This window comes from Eumetopias jubatus, unplaced genomic scaffold, assembly GCF_037043125.1.
Source record: "Eumetopias jubatus isolate StellerSeaLion01/CBP00866 unplaced genomic scaffold, mEumJub1_p1.0 scaffold_15, whole genome shotgun sequence".
Taxonomy (NCBI): Eukaryota; Metazoa; Chordata; class Mammalia; order Carnivora; family Otariidae; genus Eumetopias; species Eumetopias jubatus.
In genome coordinates, this window is record NW_028274821.1 from 59001799 (window position 1) to 59019076 (window position 17278).

Here is a 17278-nt window from a genome sequence, read left to right on the forward strand (position 1 = left end):
TGCATGTGCATGTGCATGCACGCACAGCAGAGAGGGAGAGAGAAACTTAAGCAGACTCTGCGCTGAGCGTGGAGCCTGACACAGGGCCCGATCTCATGAGCCTGAGATCATGACCTGAGCCGAAGTCCAGAGTCGGATGCTTAACTGACTGCGCCATCCAGGCGCTCCTACCCTCACTTTCCAAAGCCAGCCAGCTCCCATACCTTCTGGGCAGCGGTACGAAGTTCGGCCAATGCAGTACCAAGGTTTTTAGCACACTGACTCAGCTGCATGGCCGAAGCCTGGTCCTGAATTGTTGGCACGGATGCCTTTGCAGCAGCCACCATCTTCCCACCTGGCTGTTGGGGAACAGGCAGGCAGATGAATGTACCATCTGCTTGGGTACAGGGACTGATGATGGTTAGGACACGGTGAGCGCTGTGGCTCTGTCTGGGAAGGAGGCTGTTGGCGGAGCTTTAAACTGTGGGTGATCTCGGGGACTCAGAGGGTGGGAACGGTCTTGTCTGAGAGGCGGGAGAGGGTGCCTTGCCTGCAGGAAGCTCTGGCTTGCGGCAATGAGGGCCAGCTGAGCACTGGGACTGTCCGGCTGAGCCTGGCTCCCTCGGACGCCCTGCACCAGCAGTGGAATTTGTTCTGCCACAGCCTGTGGGGAGAAAAGGTCATGAGAGCCACCTCGCCACAGACCAGGGGAAAGTCTCCCTCGTCCCCCGCCTCCTCCCGAGTCTCACCTTGCAGCTCTGCACCAGCAGCGGCTGGGGGCCGGCAGAGGCCTTGGGGGTGGAGGCTGCATGCTGGGCTGCGGCGATGGTCTGTGTGGCTGAGGCCGCAGCCTGTTTGGCTGCGTGCTGTGAGGACAGGGTGGTTGGGACAAGCCCCGGGCGGTCCCCCACCCGGTTCCTGCCCACCCTGGCTGTGCTACCCCACGAGGAAACGCCGATCGAGTTTCTCTCTGCACATCATTCCTCCCACAGCACCCACACTCTTGCTCCCGGTTCGCTCGCCAGCCTCACCTCCAGGCGCTGCACCAGCTTCTTCTTGATGGCATTCTGCGCAGCCGCATTGGTTGCCATGCGCAGACCCTCGGCCGCCTCACGCAGCCGCTGCTGCTGCTCCTCACTGTCAGGGTGGGCGGCCGCCCCCTGCGACAAGTGGGGAGACATGCGTCCTCAGCGTCCCTGCGGCCCCCAGCTAAGCTCTGCTCCGGCCCTTCCAGACTCCCAACAGTTTCCCAAGTCACTTCTAACTACCCACACTCAAGGTGATCACAGCTGAGATGAGCTGCCTTGGGCAGGTGCAAGGGAAGGGCAGGGGGGCCCGGGATTCCCTGTGGACCCTCTTTAGGTGGAACTATGTCTTCTTTCCCTCTCAGGGGCAGGAGCCACGTGTCCTTCCCGACGCCCCACAAAATGCCACTGGCAGGTGAGGGGTGAGGAGGGCTCTCTGGGACAGGGAGGACACAGTGCAGAGCAGGCATCTCAAAAATCCCATCTGGGGACCTGGTTACTCCCGCAAACTGAGAAGCCCCAGAGCTCAGGGAGTATGAGAGCCTCTTGGCTTCTTCTGGATAGTATCCTGCACCTTGGGTCCCTGTGTGCCCTGCCTCGTCTCTCTCTGCACTGTTGACTGTGCATTCCCAGGAGAGACCAGGAAGCAGGCAGCAAAGTAGGGGAAAGTAAGGACAGCAGACCTTGGACTTGGGGGAGGGAAAAGGGCACGGCTGCCTTGTCAGTGAGCGAGCACTCCAGCAGGCCGCACTGGCTCGAAGCCTGGGCCGCCATCTACCTGAAGCCTGGGGTGCATTTCCTTCCTGAGCGCTTCTATTTGTTCTCACGTATTTCCTGCTTTTCCTGGGTCCCTCCCAGCAGGACAGGGCGACCATCCAGACCCTTCCCTTCAGGTCTCAGTCTGGGAGTGTGCACAGAAGACTTTGTACCTTGGCAGCCTCCACCATCTTGGCTGTGGCATCAGCCAGGATCTTAGCGGCGCTTAATAGCTTGCGAGAATTCTCCAGATCACTCTCCCCCTCGGCATCAGCCTTGATGGCATTGACCAGGTCAGAGGTGGCTTGGGCTAGGATGCGGGCCTGTCGTACCATCTCACCTGAGAGGACAGGACACCATCAGGTAAGGAAGCCAGAGATACTGCGAGGGTGCCGGGGTGGGGGAAGAGGGTGCAGACAAGGTAGACAGTGCTCTTGAGAACAGTTAAAGAGACATAAAGGTTCTCGAAGGGATTCCCCTGGAGTTATTGTTTTTTGAGTTTAGGATCTTAGAGAGGGAGATTTCCTGGTGGGCTTTCATGGGAAGGAAGACAGTCTCTAATGGGTATTATTGGCAAATCGTCTTGAGAAGGTAAGATACTCCCTGTGAAGGCTTTTAGGGGTGAGCGGGTAGGGTGGAGTGGGGAAGGCTCTCTCTTAATAATGTCACCTTCCAACCTTCAGCTGTGTTTGTGTACACTTCTGTATATTCTCTAAACGCACCAGAGAAGGCAGAACAGGGATCATATTCCTGCTTTACAGAGGAGAAACTGAAGGTTTCCGAGAGACTGAACACCTAGTCTACCGTGCTGAGTCCTAAGGGGGAGGTGGCGGGTCTGCAAGGACTGAATGTCCACTGTGCTCAGGGAGCCTCACTGGGGTTCACCGTCTTCCCAGGAGTGGTGCCCTTACCAGCATCACCCATGGAACTGAAGATGTTCTCAGTGACAGTGAGGATGGTGTCAGTGGCCTGGTCATAACGGCCAGCAGGCCCAGCGCCCGTGGCGTGGGCCTTCACGTGCTGCAGCAGCTCATTCAGGGCCTGGGTGACAGCCGTGGCCGCTGCCCCGACCCCCCGCAGCAGCTGCCCGTCCTCTGTGGCTGCCTGGGAGGCGGACACACAGCCCTCCACGGCTCTGGCCACCAGGCGTCCGGCCTCCACCAGCTGCTCTTGGCAGACAGGTGAGCTGATCGTAGGCGCCACCACCTGCAGGCAAACTGCGAGTAAGAGACGAAGGCCACGGAAAGGAGTCGTGAGGTGGGGTGTTTGTGACAGTCACTGGGAGAGGTAAGGAGGAGCCGGAGAGGTGCAACGAGAGGCCCTCGTGTGCGGCACCATCACCCTCAGCACAGGCTAGCGCAACCTCTGGGGCTCACCTTGGTACAGGCCACCAGCTGGGAGGTGGACAAGGCACACTGTGTTGCTGCAGCAATGACCTGGGTCTGAAGCCCCGAGTCCTCTGTCCGCTGGGCCACACTCTTGGCCTTGAGGACCAAGGCAGCTGCAGCACTTGCCACAGCCTTGGCTAGCTGCATTAGTACGTCCTGTGAGGAAAGGGCTGTCAGCAGGGCCTGAGATCGGGCTTGGAATCCATGGACCCTTCTCAGAGGCATAAGCTGTTTCATTATTCCCACTGGCTCCAATCACAGGACAGTGTATGCAGAAGCAACCAGAAGCTACCCCAAGCCCTTGCCTCGAGCACCCAGTAGGACAGATTCCCTCACCGAGGAACAAACCTACACCGAAAGAAACCAAGCCTACACCAGAGGGAGAAATGCATGAGGCGGATACACTCGGACAGCGATGGGGAGGGAGGGGCAGTGCTGTTACACTGGGCTGGAGAGAGGTACCTCTTGGGGTCCCTCCCACCCCCAGCTTCTTTCCTCCATTTCTGCTCAATCTTGGTTGGAAGCAGTCACCCTGGAGTACGAGACCCTGTACAACCCTCCCTGGTCCCATTTTCCCAAGCCCTGCCTGTGGCATGCCTACCCATCTCCCATCATGGTCTGCTCCCCCAGGAGGCTGGGGGGTAGAGGTGCAGAGCGAGTGTATGCGGCTCAGAGAGGACAAAGCTGGGAAGGCCCAGGCCAGAGGCCGTTACCGTGGGGGAATCGGGGGGAGATCGAGCCCCAGCCCCTCTGGGTGCACATATCTGCGTGGGAAATCCAGGATGACAAGTCAGCTGAGGAAACTGGCATGGGGTGGGGAAGGGGGGAGCTAGAGGGTCAGTGTCCTTAGGGTGGCATGGAGGGGGCTTCAAGATGTTAAGTTGGGACAAGGGCTATATATGGGGAAGCCAAGGAAAAGATGACAGGCGGCTACAGAATATCAGTCAGCCAAGGGTGAACTAGTAGATTTAGTCTGGACTCAGGGGTTCTGAATTCTCATCCCCCCAAAAAGGGACTGGAGGTTCCCAGTGTCATTCCCTGCAAACCGGAGGTTCAGATTGGCTCTCAGAAGTCAATTTGTGTTAACAGGATTAGGAGCTAGATTCAGGGTCAGAGATTACCTCCGAGAAGCTTATGTTCTGGGGCTGGGTAAGTCACTAACCTGGAAGTGGGGGTCAGTATCACTTTCCCCAATTTGCTGCAACAGCTCCCCACTGGCCTGGCCCACATTCCCAGCCGCTTGCAGCAGGTTCTGACGGGGCTGTGGAGAGCGGACACCAGTCAGAAGCTGCCCAATCCCTGCCCACGTGCCCCTGGATCCTACACGCCCACGGGCCCCACGCCTCCACCCCGCAGCCTGGACCGCCCCCCGTCTCCTCTGGGCTCTCCTCCCTAGTGCCAGCCCGGGGCCCCCGACCTCAGCACTGGCTGGTTGGGCACTGCGCAGCAGCTCCGACACTGCCCCGGCGAGGCCCTTGGCGGCCTGCAGCAGGGGCCGGCCGCTGCCGCCTTCGTCCTCCAGCAGGGCAGCGAGCAGCTTCACGCCGCGGGACATCTCCGTGAGGTTGGAGGAGATGGTGGTGACCGCACAGCCCACTGCTGTATAGTCTGTCTCCGCGGGGTCCCCTGAGGGAGGAGGAGGAGGAGGAGGAGGAAGGGGAACGCAAGTGAGAGGTGGGCAGGCCAGACGACGGGCCGGGGAGGCGCACAGAAGCGTCAGTCACACACACATCCTGACACAGTCTCTTCCGTGAGTCAAGCTGCGGTCCCACCCAGAGCCCATCACGCTCGTGCTCCCCCGTGCTCTTTCTCCCCCTCCCCGTCACACAGAGAACTTGGGGGTCCGGCTTACCTGCTGTCAGGTTCACCACGGAGGCGGTACCGGCTGTGATGGCATCGACCTGGGAGTGGATCTCATGCTTTGATTCATCCATCTTGTTTTTACGCCAGGCCTTAGAGGCCTGCGAGAGAGAGAGTGAGAGAGAGAGAAGAGAAGCAAAGCTCAGGATCTGCCCTGGTTTGGTTAACCCCAATGCCTCCGGGGAGTCCCACCCTCAGCGCGGCTGGCCTCTCCTCCCTCCCATACTCACAGCATCCTGGCCCAGGGGGGGCAGAGTGTCAAAGTCATCCAGAGTGGCCTGGGCAGCTTGCACAGCCTGCATGCTGGAGTTAATGGTCCCAGTGAGTGCCTGCTGGGCCGATGTCTACAAGACAAGAGGAGGAGAAACAGGGAATGCTTAGAGGCAAGAGAAGGTAAAGGAAAACTCGAGGCTAGGGACAGGAATACAAACAAGGACGTGGGAAAAAGACTGCCTAGCTCCTGGCTGGGCCCAGCTGACGGGCGGGGGCGGGTGGAGTGGGGGAGAAAGGCCTGGTACCCTGGTGGCAGCGGATGCACTCTTACCAAAGGGGGCATGTGTCCTCGGTGCATCTGGCCACTGGTAATCTGCTGCTGGGCCGGTGGCATGCTGCCCACCTGGAAATTCTCAGGACCAGAGGCTCCGGAGCGCATGATAGCGGGCAGGGCCACAGAGCCGTGCTCCACTTTGCCCACCCGGTTATACTGCTGCTGCAGGACTGTCGACCTAGAGAGGGGACACCCTGGGCAGCACTCAGAGGACTCTGTGGTCTCACCCCCTTCCCACCCAGCTCTACTGCCTTTGCAGGTCCCGTGGTCTAAGGGGCGTGTGAGGTCTCATGAGAGCCTGTGACCGGTTCAAGAACCATCCCACGGATTCCCCACCCCTCAGCAGTCCCTGGAGGCAGGCCTTGCCGTCCCTGCCCGACGGATGGGATCAGCCCAGCTCCCTTCGTACTTTTTGGGGGACACTGAGTCCTCCAGCATAGTAGACTCCTCGTCTCCCTCCAGCCCAAAGTGATCCTTGCTTTTTTTCTGTAGGAAGGAAAAAGGAACAATTAAAGAAAAGAGACGCAGGGAATCGGCAGCCTCTTCTTTCCCCTAGTCAGCCTTTTTCCAGAACCTGGGTCCCCACTTTGAAAGGACCGGCTTGGGTAGAAGGTGGGGTTAGATAAGGAGATGGTTGGGGCGGGCACCTTTTTAAGGATGATATCAATGTAGCCGGCGATGAGCTGGGCGATCTGCTCCCCTTCCGTCGTCTGTACTGAGTAGTAGCCATCTTGGTAGTCCCCGAAATCCTAGGGTGACAAGGTGGGAGCTTGGTGGGAGGGGCAGCATCTTCCCAGGATGGAAAAGGGTAGGATGGGAGCCCCATGGATGAGCTGGTGAGCACTTCCCCTGCCAACAGCCCTCTAGGGAGAAGCCCGCCCTTCTTCAATTTCCTCTTTCTTCATTTTCCTCCCTGGAGGGCAACATTTTATTTCTGAGAAGCAGTCTTTATGCTACATAGTTTCACATGAATGCCATCCAGGAAATCTCTGTTCTCTCCCCCTGACAATAAAGTTGGAAGGACACAAACATTTACCATTGAAATGACCACAATTGAGGGTTAGCACTAGTATCCAAAATGGAGAGATAGCCTTTATGAAGTTCTCATTCCCTCACTGGGGCACTTCATCAAGATGGTATCAGTTTCCAATCCAGCACACCAAAATATAAAGCTGGGGGGGAAACTATTATATAGTTGCTGCTGAAAGGGAGGAGGCTTATTTTTTTTCTTTCTATCACCTTTTTCTTCCCTCTCCCCAAGTTTCCTGCGAGCTCAACTTGCTGGTGACGGTTCTGTCCTGTTGATTTTAAAGACTGTTTCATTTAAGCATCACTTACTCTCCAGGAAACCTCCTCTACTCTGATCTCCATGGTCCTGTAATCGTTACAAAGTTCTCCCTTTTTCTGGAGTCACACTCAGTGCCCTATCCCAAGGGGGGGGAGAGACCTCTGCAGCTGCCCCCGCCTGGAAATTCCAAAGCCCCTTCCCCTCTGGGCACCCAGACTCACCAGGGTGAAGCTCTTGGGAGAGGCAGCCCAGCGTTTGATGTTGGTGAGGCTCCACTCCTGGATCACCTCTTTGGTCTTCTCGTCCACTCGCATGACACACTCCTTAGTGATGCCCAGAAGCCTGGGCACCAGCTTGTTCTTTCCTTTCATCTTTTCCTGTGAGGCAGAGGTTGTCATTGGTGCTGTACCCAGAGGTCACGCAGAGGAGTGAATGAGCACATCAGATCTCAACCACAAGGGGGTGCTGAGGAGCACGGGAGAGCTTAACTGGGTGTCTGGATGGAGCCAGAACAAGCTCCTCGAGGGAAAACACAGGGTCCGGAGGGAAAACACAGGATCCGGAGTGAAGTGGTGGCAGAGGGCTGACAACAGGGCAAGTTTTCACAAGGTCAGAGCAAGGCAGAGAACGGGACTCGTAGGGATGATGGAAAATGTGAACAAGGGCAGGGCCAAACTTTGAGGGTAAAGGATAAGAGCGGGAATAAGGAAGGCAATGAGAAGGGTCTGTAGCCCACCTTAACCAGAAAGAAGGAGACGCCATATGTCTTGAGGGAACGGGCTAGCTTCACGTAGCGCACCTTGGCCTCGATCTCACTCATCTGCCCACAATTCTTGTGTGCCTTAGAGTAGGAAGTGGGAAAAAACGTTTAACAAAATGCAGGAGGATAGTGTCACAGACAAAGAGTTGCGACGTTAACTACAATGGGAGCGTACTGTGGGGGACACAGGAAAGATTAGGGGGTGCAGGATAGGAGAAACGAGAGGGTGACAGGCTGGGGGCTGACAAAGGGTACGCAGAAGCGACAGTTCAAGGAATATAGTTAAAGAACTTGCAGATGTTCTGGAGACATAAACAGATAAGAAGTAGAAGGTCAAACAGAAGGCTTTTTGGGTTGAGTGTCCAAGAAGTGGAGATAACACGTTTGTACAAAGATATAGTTTTCAGGGTAATTTCAGGCATACTGTCTCATTTGATTCTCCTATCAATCCTACCCAGGGCAGGTACTGTCATCCCACGTTAGAGGCAAAGAAAAGAATACAAGAATATTGAATTGAATTCCACAGCAAATGCAGTGATGGAGCTGAGATGAAAGGCCCAGGTCTTCTGCTTTCTTGGCCCAGGAGAGGTGGGAGGGCAGCTTGGTGGGTGGAAGCAGGGTGGGAGGGGACAAGGAAGGGGCAGGGGTCCATTCAGTCAGCTAGGATTAAGCAGCAAAGCTCCCGGGGCATCCCCAACACTTTCCCCTACCCCCATTCACCTGGAAGATCTTACGCTCTCCCTTCTGCTTCACATACTCCTTGGGCAGGAAGTCCTTCAGGCTACACCAGAAAAGGGAGGGTCAGCATGTAGTGGACAGCATCAGGGATATGTGGGCCATGGACTGTGGGCCTGGGGGTGTGAAGAAATGTCTAGGACAGTGTTATCTTTGGGGAGAAGGAAGGCTCGAGGGAACAGAGTCGGGATTATCCATGAAATCGAGACGACCTAGCATGAGCTCTTGAGCGCAGCCTGTGTCTCTCCCTACGGGAAAAAGGGACTGAGGGAACCTGAGTTGCAGGCTCAGTCCCTGAGGAAAAGAGGGTCCAGGGCACTACTGCAGGGAACCAAGAGCAGAAGGAACTCAGTAGAAGGATGACCATGCACGTAGGAAGCTAAGCAAGACACGTTGAACTCTACACATTCTGAGGAGTGTCAGTGGATCAAATTTGTGAAGCTTTCTATTAAGTCTATGTTCCCTATGAGGAGAAATGTTCTGTTTTTCTCTGGCTACTGCAGTAAAATTCTTCAGAGAATCTCAAAAAGGTTACATGCTTGCTTGAGAGGTATGGGGCAGAGGCAAAAGATTCTGGGCTACATTCATGTTCCACATGGGGCCCGTGAGGAGACAAACAGCTGACAGCAGCAAAAAAGGTACCTGTGTGGGTCAAACCCTGGTGCATCAGAAAAGGATTAGAGAGAGAAGGCCTGGGGGGCGGGGCAGGGCTGTGGGGGTCACAACAGCAATGAGTCCTGGGCCCTGACAGGGTGTGGGATGTGGGTCACTCACTCAAGGAAGCCAGCCTTGTGCTTCTGTTCATTGTGGGGCCCAAACTGGATCTGGCACTGGAAGCCAGCAAACTCACAGGCCTTGTCAAAGGAGACAGGGTGGGAGCCATTGAGGATGTCATCTCGTGCCTGGGAGAACACAAGGCGGTGGAGGTTGTGTGTGGGTGCAGGGATACCCTTCGCTGTGCTTCTGCCCCCTCTCCCCACCTCCCCTACCCTGGGCAAATCCTCTCCACACCTGCACATAAAGAAGGTTCAGCTGTACGGGGTCCCGGGAGTCCACATTCTGGTCTGAGTAGAAGAACTTCCTCCGCAGCAGAAGCGTCTCATGCTCCTCCACTCCCTGTTCCCTCAGCGTGCGGCCATGGTCCAGCCAGTTCACTGGGACACAGAGTCCCTTCAGTGCCAAGCCCTTAGGGCGCCTGTCTTGTCTGCTCTTTGCCTTTTGTTTATTCTTTATCTCCTACCTTCTCTCACCGCTAAGTTCCATGAGTAAGACTTTGTTTTACTACTGATGCATCCTGCATCTAAAACAGTGTCTTCCAAAAGCAGATTTTCCATAACTAATGAATATAGAGCTGTCCCCTGCTCCCCCGACCCCGACCCATTTCCAGGGCCCTCTTTTTTTCTATTTCCGCTTACACTCATCATCCGTGTGCAACTTCTGCTTTAGTTTTTCCATCTTCTTTTCATCTCGCAGCAGTGTCTTGTCCTTTCGTAAGGTCCCTGTCACCTCCTCCTTCTTCTCTTCCATCAGCTCTCGAACCAGTGAATATTCATCATGGTTGGTGATGCCTGGGGGAGGGGGAGGGGGAGGGGTTGGTAGCATCCCAGGCACTGCATCCGTGTTTTCTGGCAGAGTCGGAGCCTCCATTCCCAGCCCTCAGCCCCACTGAGACCCCTTACCAATGCGGGCACAGATGGTCATGAGCATGTCGGTGACAGTCTTAGAGTCATCCACCATGATAGTCTTCACAGTTCCATCGAGCATACGGATTTTCAGGGGCCTCTGTTTCTTCCTGTATTCCATGGTGTCCTGTTCAGGCAGGAATAGCAGGAGGGGCCCACTTGAAGCTAGAGGTATTACTTCCTTTTTCCGTGGCCAGAGGGGAGGAAAGTAGATTACTAACAGCAAGACTGGGGTGGCTCACTCAAAAAGCAGATTATTTTGACTGCCTGTGACAGAAAGCCTGGAGAGGGTCAGGGACAAGAGATATGGGTGCTGAAAAGAGGAGGTGGAATAGGGGATGTTGGTGGTCCTTGATGAAGTGATACTCACCCCATTTCGGAGCATGTAATAATCCAAAGCTTTCCCAGCCTCCAGCCATATCCCTTTTTTGGGGTCATCATCTGACAGGAACAGCCCAAAGTCGCTGGCTAAAAGAGAGGATGGATCACCTCAGACTTACAAGGACCCCAGTGAGGCTGAATGGCTGCACGGTTGCCCCTTACTATTTCCCCAGGGACCGGGGGCCTAAAGGGGAGAGAGGGAACCATGGAGCACAGGCCTGAGGGGTGAGTAGCCTTGAGGGACGATGGGGTCGTCCCTCAAAGCCAAGAGCCTGGGAACAAGGAAGCACCGAAGACTCCCACCCCCGCCACCGGGGTACTCAGACTCACGAGGGCCAGCCAGGGCCTCTGGGATGCGTTCACGAATGATGCGACAGGCATCATACACCATGGTGGATGGCTCGAACTGCATCGTCTTCACCACATTCCCAATGCTGATCTTCAGTGAAAGTGCAACCATGGTGGCAGCTTCTCCTCTCCAGCCTGGCTCGACCTGGCCCGTGGCATCGGGGCGTTAGCACACATCCGCGTTAGAGGGGAGGAGGTCCCCCAGATGGGGCCCCGGGAGGGGTGTTTTTGAAAGGGACCCACCAGAGCAGAGAGTAATGTAGTTGTTTTTATTTAAGACTTTTAAAGAGTGAGAGGTTATTTATACCAAAGGAACCAATCTTCACCACCTAAGATATGTGAAGGAGTCTGGTCTGCAATGCTATGTTCCCTGAGGACGCCGTCCTGCCCCTACCACTAGAATCTGTGCCTCGCTTCTGTCTGCCAAGTATCTCCCTCTTGCCCCTTAAGCTGCTCCTTTCCCAGCCCTGCCTCTGCCTTGTTTTCATCTTTTCTTGGTCCAGTCTTTTTCTCTCTTTGTCTCTCACTAGGTCTTGCTGGCTTTTTCCTGTCTGGGATTTTCAGAGCTCTGCCCTGACTTATCATGTGACCTCCCCTCTGACAGCTTTAGCCTCCTTCTCTGCAAAATGAGGACGTTATGTTAGGTAATTCCCAAGAGATCCTGAAGCCTGCAAACACCCACTCTAGCTAGCCCAGCAGGGAGACCAAACCCGACTGCTTGAGCCGTCTAACTGGAGAGGGAGGTGCCTTCCCAGGGAGCCTGGCCCCATATTTGGCTTCCCTGGCAGTCGAGCTAGAATGGATGATTCTCTAATCCAAAAGGATCTCAGAAATTACTAGTCAACTCCTCAGTTTTGTAGAATGCATATCAGACTGTGGTGGGGCAGGCGGGGTAGTTTCAAGGCAGGTCAGAAGAAGAGCCCAGTCCCTCTAACTTGGTCCTTGCTTCAAGTCACCAAGTGAATACCCGGTCCTCGCGACAACTCCTCGCATGCTCCCCCGTCTTCAGTAAGTCCTCAAACTCTGCCATCTGCCTCACTACCTCCCTTGATGGTGTTTTCAGTGCAGCTCAAGATCAGCCCCACCCTGACCTCTCCCACCCTCCTTGGCACCACATCTCAGCAGGCTGGAGGAACCCTTGCAGGTGGCGGCTGGCACCCAGGGCACAATTTGCCTGGCAGCTGATGATGTGACCCAGTTTGGTATAGGGATTGGTTCCTCTCAACTAAGAGAATGAGCAAATCCGGGCTGCCCATTCCCCTCCTGGCAAACCCTCCTTGGCTGGCCCCAAGTGGGAAAACGCAGGACCGGAGGAAGGCTGGAAACAGGTGGGGGTGCTGAGACACAGTAGCCGGTAGAGAACCAGGGAAGTTGGGAAGGGATAGGTTTTTGGAGGGTGAAGAGGTTAGGAAGGATGAGGTGAAAGAGACTAATAATCTAGAAACAGGAGACAGGTCTATGTGGGAAAGGTGTGGATGGGGGATCTGACAGACCGTTTCTGACCTTATAGAACAGTCCAGAGTCTCCCACGAAACCACAGCTCGCTCTCTCTCTTTATTTCCAAAGAAATGAGGATTCTTCCAGTCTCCCCAGCTCTCTGCCCACCTCCCCATTCCTCGGCCACCTCTCCCAGTAGCTTGACAGACCTGGCTGTGGGGTTGCTGGAGGGCTGGAGGGTCAGCGAAGTGGAGTCGTCAGAGGACCTGAGAGCAGGACTGAAAGGACCCTCCACCCTAAGTCGAAATTGCACGTCTCCCCCATTTCCTCCGGACATATGAACACCCCCTTCTTCTTCAAGCACGGAAACCTCTGGTGAGACCCCGATAAGGGAGATGAGTCATGCCTACCCTCACTCCCAGGCTGCTCCTGAGTGAGCACCCCCAGAGCTACAAGATGACGAACTGAGAAGTGGGAACTGAGGGTGATGAGGGTAGAGAACAAGGTCCTTGGAAGTATGGGGAGAAGCTATCCAGGCCCTAGTCTGGCCTGAGAACTTTGCTCCCTTTTCCATCATGTTTTATGAAACAGCAACAATGCCCCCCCATCTCCCTCCCAGGGAACTCCTCCTCCCTCAAGGCATTCCTGAGATGCATTCCAGAGGAGTTGGGCAATGGGGGGGGGGGACAAGAGGTCAAATCCCAGCAAGGAATGGAATGTAAGTAGACGGAGGGTAAAGAATTTGGGGTACATGGAGAATATAGTCAGAACAGATACCCGCAAAGGGAGCTGCAGAAAGACAGGGAGCTACAGACAGGGACAAGGGAGAGAGAAAGCTGAAAACAAAGTCAGAACGTATGAGGGTTGGGGGAGTAACACTCAGTCTGTTACCAAATTTGGCCTCTGAGGCCGCAACCACGGGGGGGGGGGGGGGGGGGGGGGAGTGCGGGGGCGGGGGGAGGTGGTGGTTGTGGGTGAGACTGACATATCCGGCCTCAGGCTGCTGGAGGCTCACTTCGGGCTGGACTGGGCAGCTGAAGGGCTGGACCTGATCTCCCTCGACATAGTCCCTTACCACCTACACCTATTTATGCATATTCATTCTCCCCAACTGCACCCCAGTCTATGCACAGAGCTCTTTACCACAAACCTACTTACACTGTCTCCACATACATGTCATCTCAAACATGCAGTCCCTTACACAGACCCCATCACAACCACATTATCTTCCCGTAAAGACCCCATCCCACGCGCACAGCTCCTCCACAAACACACCTCTATCCGCAAGAGAACAACTTGCCCCAACATCTCTCCTCCCATTAGACATTCTCCTTCCATTCATCCAACAGGAATTTCTGAGGGTCTGTTGTGAAAAAGGCCCCGGGCCAAACTCTCAGTGACTGGGAAGCAAGAAGAGCAAGCCCTCGCCTTCAATTTCAAGGGGCTCCCAGTTAGTTGAGTGGGTAAGCTAAATACAGAATTATAATACAGGGCAGGATGTGGTCAGAGTCAAGAGGTGTGTGCTCAGGGGAGAAATCCCTTTAGGTTAGAGAAGAGGGACCAAAAAGTCTCTGTGAAAAGTGTCATTTAGTTAGGACTTTAAATAAAGATAATAAAAATCATAAGGATCTATCTTTTATTGACGATTATGTCAATTTCTCTGTATACATAATTTCACTTAATCTTTACAACAACCCGGCAAGATACCCTTATAGCCATTTTTACAGGTTAGGAAACTGAGGTGCAAAGACGTTCAACACTTGTTTAAGGAACTTCTCCAAAATCATACAGCTAGTAAGTTGTGAAGTTGTGAAGCCAGGGTCCGAACCCACACCTCTCTGACTCCAAAGCCCAAGCTGTCTCCGCTACGCCAGCCGGAGGTGAGTCAGGGGTAGCATTCCAGGCAGAGAGAAGAGCATAAGCAAAGGTGGAGGAGCAGGAAATCACGGAGGAGCATTCAGGGAAGTGAGCAGGCAGGCTGGCTGAAGCACAGGGTACCTGCAAGGGAGCAGCGATGGGGAAATCCGGGTCAGGGTGGAAAGGCAGGGGAGGATTAGAGAGGAAGGAGTATTTTACCTACTGGAGGGCACCAGGAGGCCACGGGAGGCTTTGAGCAGAAAAGGGACAGAACCAGAACTAGATTGTGGAAAATAATTCTGGCAGTTACCTTGGAGACTGGTCAGAAAGTGCATTAGCACAAGTGAGAAGTGATGACAACAGTTAGAACGGTAGAGAGGAGGGTGTCGCTCATTTGTAGTTTTAAGAGGTAGAACTGTCAGGACCTGATGGCAGTCTGTCCTGTCAACCTTCAGGGACCAGGGCCCAAAGTCAGACTGGAGTCCCACAGCTTCTGTCATCAGTAGCCACTCAGTGGCTGGGGTGGCATGAGTTTACATAAGGAATTGGGAAGGGGAGAAGGAAAAGATCAGGTCGAGCTGGGTATATGAAGATGGGGCTCTGGAGCACAGGAGATGGGGACGTGGGCTGCACCAGGTAGGGGCAGAAGGGATGAGGTCAGTGACCGTATCGGACTAGAAATGGGGAAGACGAGGTGTAGAGAAAGGCTGGGGAAGATGGTGGTAGGAAAAATACATATATGATCAGTCACTGGATCAGGCTAGGGGAAGGGGAAAAAAATAATTATAAGTCAGGGAATGACAGAGCGAGGTCAGAGGTCAGATCAGGCTGCAGGAGGCTGAGAAGAGATGGGGCTGTTGTCAGCGGCTAAATAAGGCTGGGATGGGGAGGAGGGGGAGAGTGGAGGGACACTGGTGGTATATAAGCAGAGCTGGAGTTGGTGGCGGTGGGTGGGTACAGGGCATGACCCGTCACACTGAGTAGGGGACAGGGATGTGGTCAGTGGCAGGGTCAGGCTGGGAGTGAGATGGGGGTGTGGTCAGTGGCCTGGCTGGGCGTGGGATCAGCAAGACCCAGTTTCCTCTTTGGGTCTCATTTCCTCTTTTCTGTTTGGGGAGTGGGGGAAGGGGATCTACAACTGGACCAAGAACTTAAGGAGGCTTAGCGCCAGGGGCTGGCACATAGCAGGGCCTGGGGGTACTTGACAGTTATGTTGAGCTGGGGGGGGGCGGGCGGTATTCAGCAGATGACCAGGAGGCATGCAGTTGGGTGAGTGGGGAAAAGTGTGGGAGAGTGCTTTAAGATGATGGGAAAGCTCAGATTTGGGAGGGCAAAATATGGCAGGAGGTGCAGAATCGGATAGGAAGGGAGGAAGAACTGCAGCTGGAAACCGTTGGCAAGATGAACAAGTATGGGAGAGTTACAGATGAGGGGGGAATTCTGTACGTAGGACCGTGCTTGCAGAAAGGGGGTATGCAGGGAGGGTGTGAACTGCAGGGCCAACAAGGACTTAATAACTACAGAATGAGGGAACTGGGAGGCAGTGGGGCTGAACTTTCAGAGGATTCAGTCATCTCTTTCTCCCGTGGCAACAGTGTTTCCGTGGTCAGCCTTCCCTTCATCATAGTCCCCTCTCCCTGAGTAATCCCCCACTTATGACTAGGCCTTGTACATCTCCTGGGTCCCAGTCCCATTTCCACCCCCTGTGTTGTAAACAACATAGTCCACGGACCCCTGTCCCTCAACTGTGGTGACCACAGCAAGAGCACTGGATTTAAAGAGCAGAATAAAGAAGATGGAATCCCAGAAACCTGCAATTGTAGCTGAAACCCAGAACCCTACCTGAAATTAGTTTATCGTATCTCTGGGCTAGAGAACCCCTGAAACTACGGAGGAATGAGACCTCCCCGCAAAACGAGTGCATGTATCTACTGCCAATCTCTTAAATTTTATCTGTCCGAGGTCAACTGCCCTAATCTCAACCATGACCCCCCTAAAACTAACCCTAATTCCTGACATTAACCCTGACCCTTATTTTGTTTCCTGTTTCCTAATACTGGCTTTAACATTCATCCCTTTCCTAACAGACACCCGTACCCAATCCCTGATCCCTAATATTGATCTAATTTTTACCTCTAGCACCAAATTCCCCGACCTTAACCCTAAATGTTGATCTCTAAGCCTAAAACTCCTTTGTCACTTGATTCCTGACCCATCCCTTTGCTATTTATCCCGGTACCATGCTACTGTTCTCTAGTCCCTAAAACTGGATTTCTAATTCAATTCCTGTGTTGACCCTTAACCCGGCCCTGAATCTTAACTTTGACTTAACGTTGGCCAGAAAACAAAATAATGACCTAATCCAAACTTTACCTACATAAAACAGACCTGACTCACACTAGTAACTCTAAATTTCCAACTCTGGTTTTATAACTCCTTAAGCTAACCTTGATTCCCAAACCCAACTCCACCTAATCCCAAATTCACCCGAGGCTTTCCTACCCACATACCCGCTATCAGCTAACCTCAAAGCCGATCCCCGCCCTGCGCCTCACTGCCACCCCACTCCTCTCCCTCTTCAAAACTTATTCCAGACAGAGGATTGATCCCAGGAAGGGCCTGGCTCCCTTAAAACGGCCTACTTAACTCCGATCCCAAGCCGAGATACACTGGACGGTGACCTCTCCAACAGGACCCGAAATAGGAGACGCAGAAGAGTCAGGGGACCCCGCCCGCCTGCCCGCCAGCCCGCTTCCCGGGCCTGGCCTTGCGGCCCCACCCTGAGGCTCCGGCTCGGCCCGGCCCGGCCTACCTGCGCTGCCCGGCTCGTGCCCCGCCCGCCGGCCCGCTAACCCGCTCGTTCTCCCGGTGGCAATCGGGCTCCGGCCTCGCCCTCCCTTCGACACTCTCTCGGCCACTTCCGTCCCCGGAACGTCCCCCACCCGCGGGCGGCGCCCTGGGCCCACGCTCTATGGTTGCGGGGACAGGAGGAAGCTGCTCTGGCCCCAGCTCTCGATGCTCGAGAGCCGGCCTTAGACCGGCGGCCCCTCCCCGGCAGGAAGCAAGGGTGCGGCACAATTCGGAGAAAACGCTCTAACTGCGCCCGAGTTCCCTTTTAGTCGCGAACTCTTCCCTTTTTCAGCCGGGGGCCAAGGCGGAGCCCGTCCCCCAGAATGCCCGCCCTCAGGGTGTGAGGAGGCAACAGGGACGGCCCCTCTATTTGCATAGCTCCTGG

At 54.7% G+C, this 17278-nt stretch overlaps 1 protein-coding gene across 3 annotated transcripts in view; it reads right to left on the reverse strand.

Annotated features, from left to right (window-relative positions):
• The window catches only part of TLN1 (talin 1), a 31711-nt gene extending 14610 nt beyond the window's left edge, over positions 1–17101 (reverse strand). Inside the window, exons 1-24 of one of the 3 annotated variants that reach the window (XM_028115280.2) lie at positions 16856–17101; positions 10732–10894; positions 10391–10488; positions 10018–10147; positions 9754–9906; positions 9350–9492; positions 9113–9240; positions 8324–8384; positions 7580–7684; positions 7065–7220; positions 6203–6304; positions 5965–6041; positions 5553–5733; positions 5239–5352; positions 5001–5109; positions 4566–4774; positions 4311–4409; positions 3137–3304; positions 2672–2966; positions 1934–2100; positions 1011–1139; positions 729–845; positions 530–643; positions 204–338 (exon numbers count right to left, since the gene is read on the reverse strand). In XM_028115280.2, coding sequence (XP_027971081.1) covers positions 204–338; positions 530–643; positions 729–845; positions 1011–1139; positions 1934–2100; positions 2672–2966; positions 3137–3304; positions 4311–4409; positions 4566–4774; positions 5001–5109; positions 5239–5352; positions 5553–5733; positions 5965–6041; positions 6203–6304; positions 7065–7220; positions 7580–7684; positions 8324–8384; positions 9113–9240; positions 9350–9492; positions 9754–9906; positions 10018–10147; positions 10391–10488; positions 10732–10861 — 3120 coding nt within the window. In that variant the 5' untranslated portion in view covers positions 10862–10894; positions 16856–17101. Of the gene's footprint in view, positions 1–203; positions 339–529; positions 644–728; positions 846–1010; positions 1140–1933; positions 2101–2671; positions 2967–3136; positions 3305–4310; positions 4410–4565; positions 4775–5000; positions 5110–5238; positions 5353–5552; positions 5734–5964; positions 6042–6202; positions 6305–7064; positions 7221–7579; positions 7685–8323; positions 8385–9112; positions 9241–9349; positions 9493–9753; positions 9907–10017; positions 10202–10390; positions 10489–10731; positions 10895–12395; positions 12489–16855 lie in introns of those variants that run through there. The other 2 variants (XM_028115278.2, XM_028115279.2) reach the window with 2 other exon arrangements.
• Positions 17102–17278: the final 177 nt, after the last annotated feature.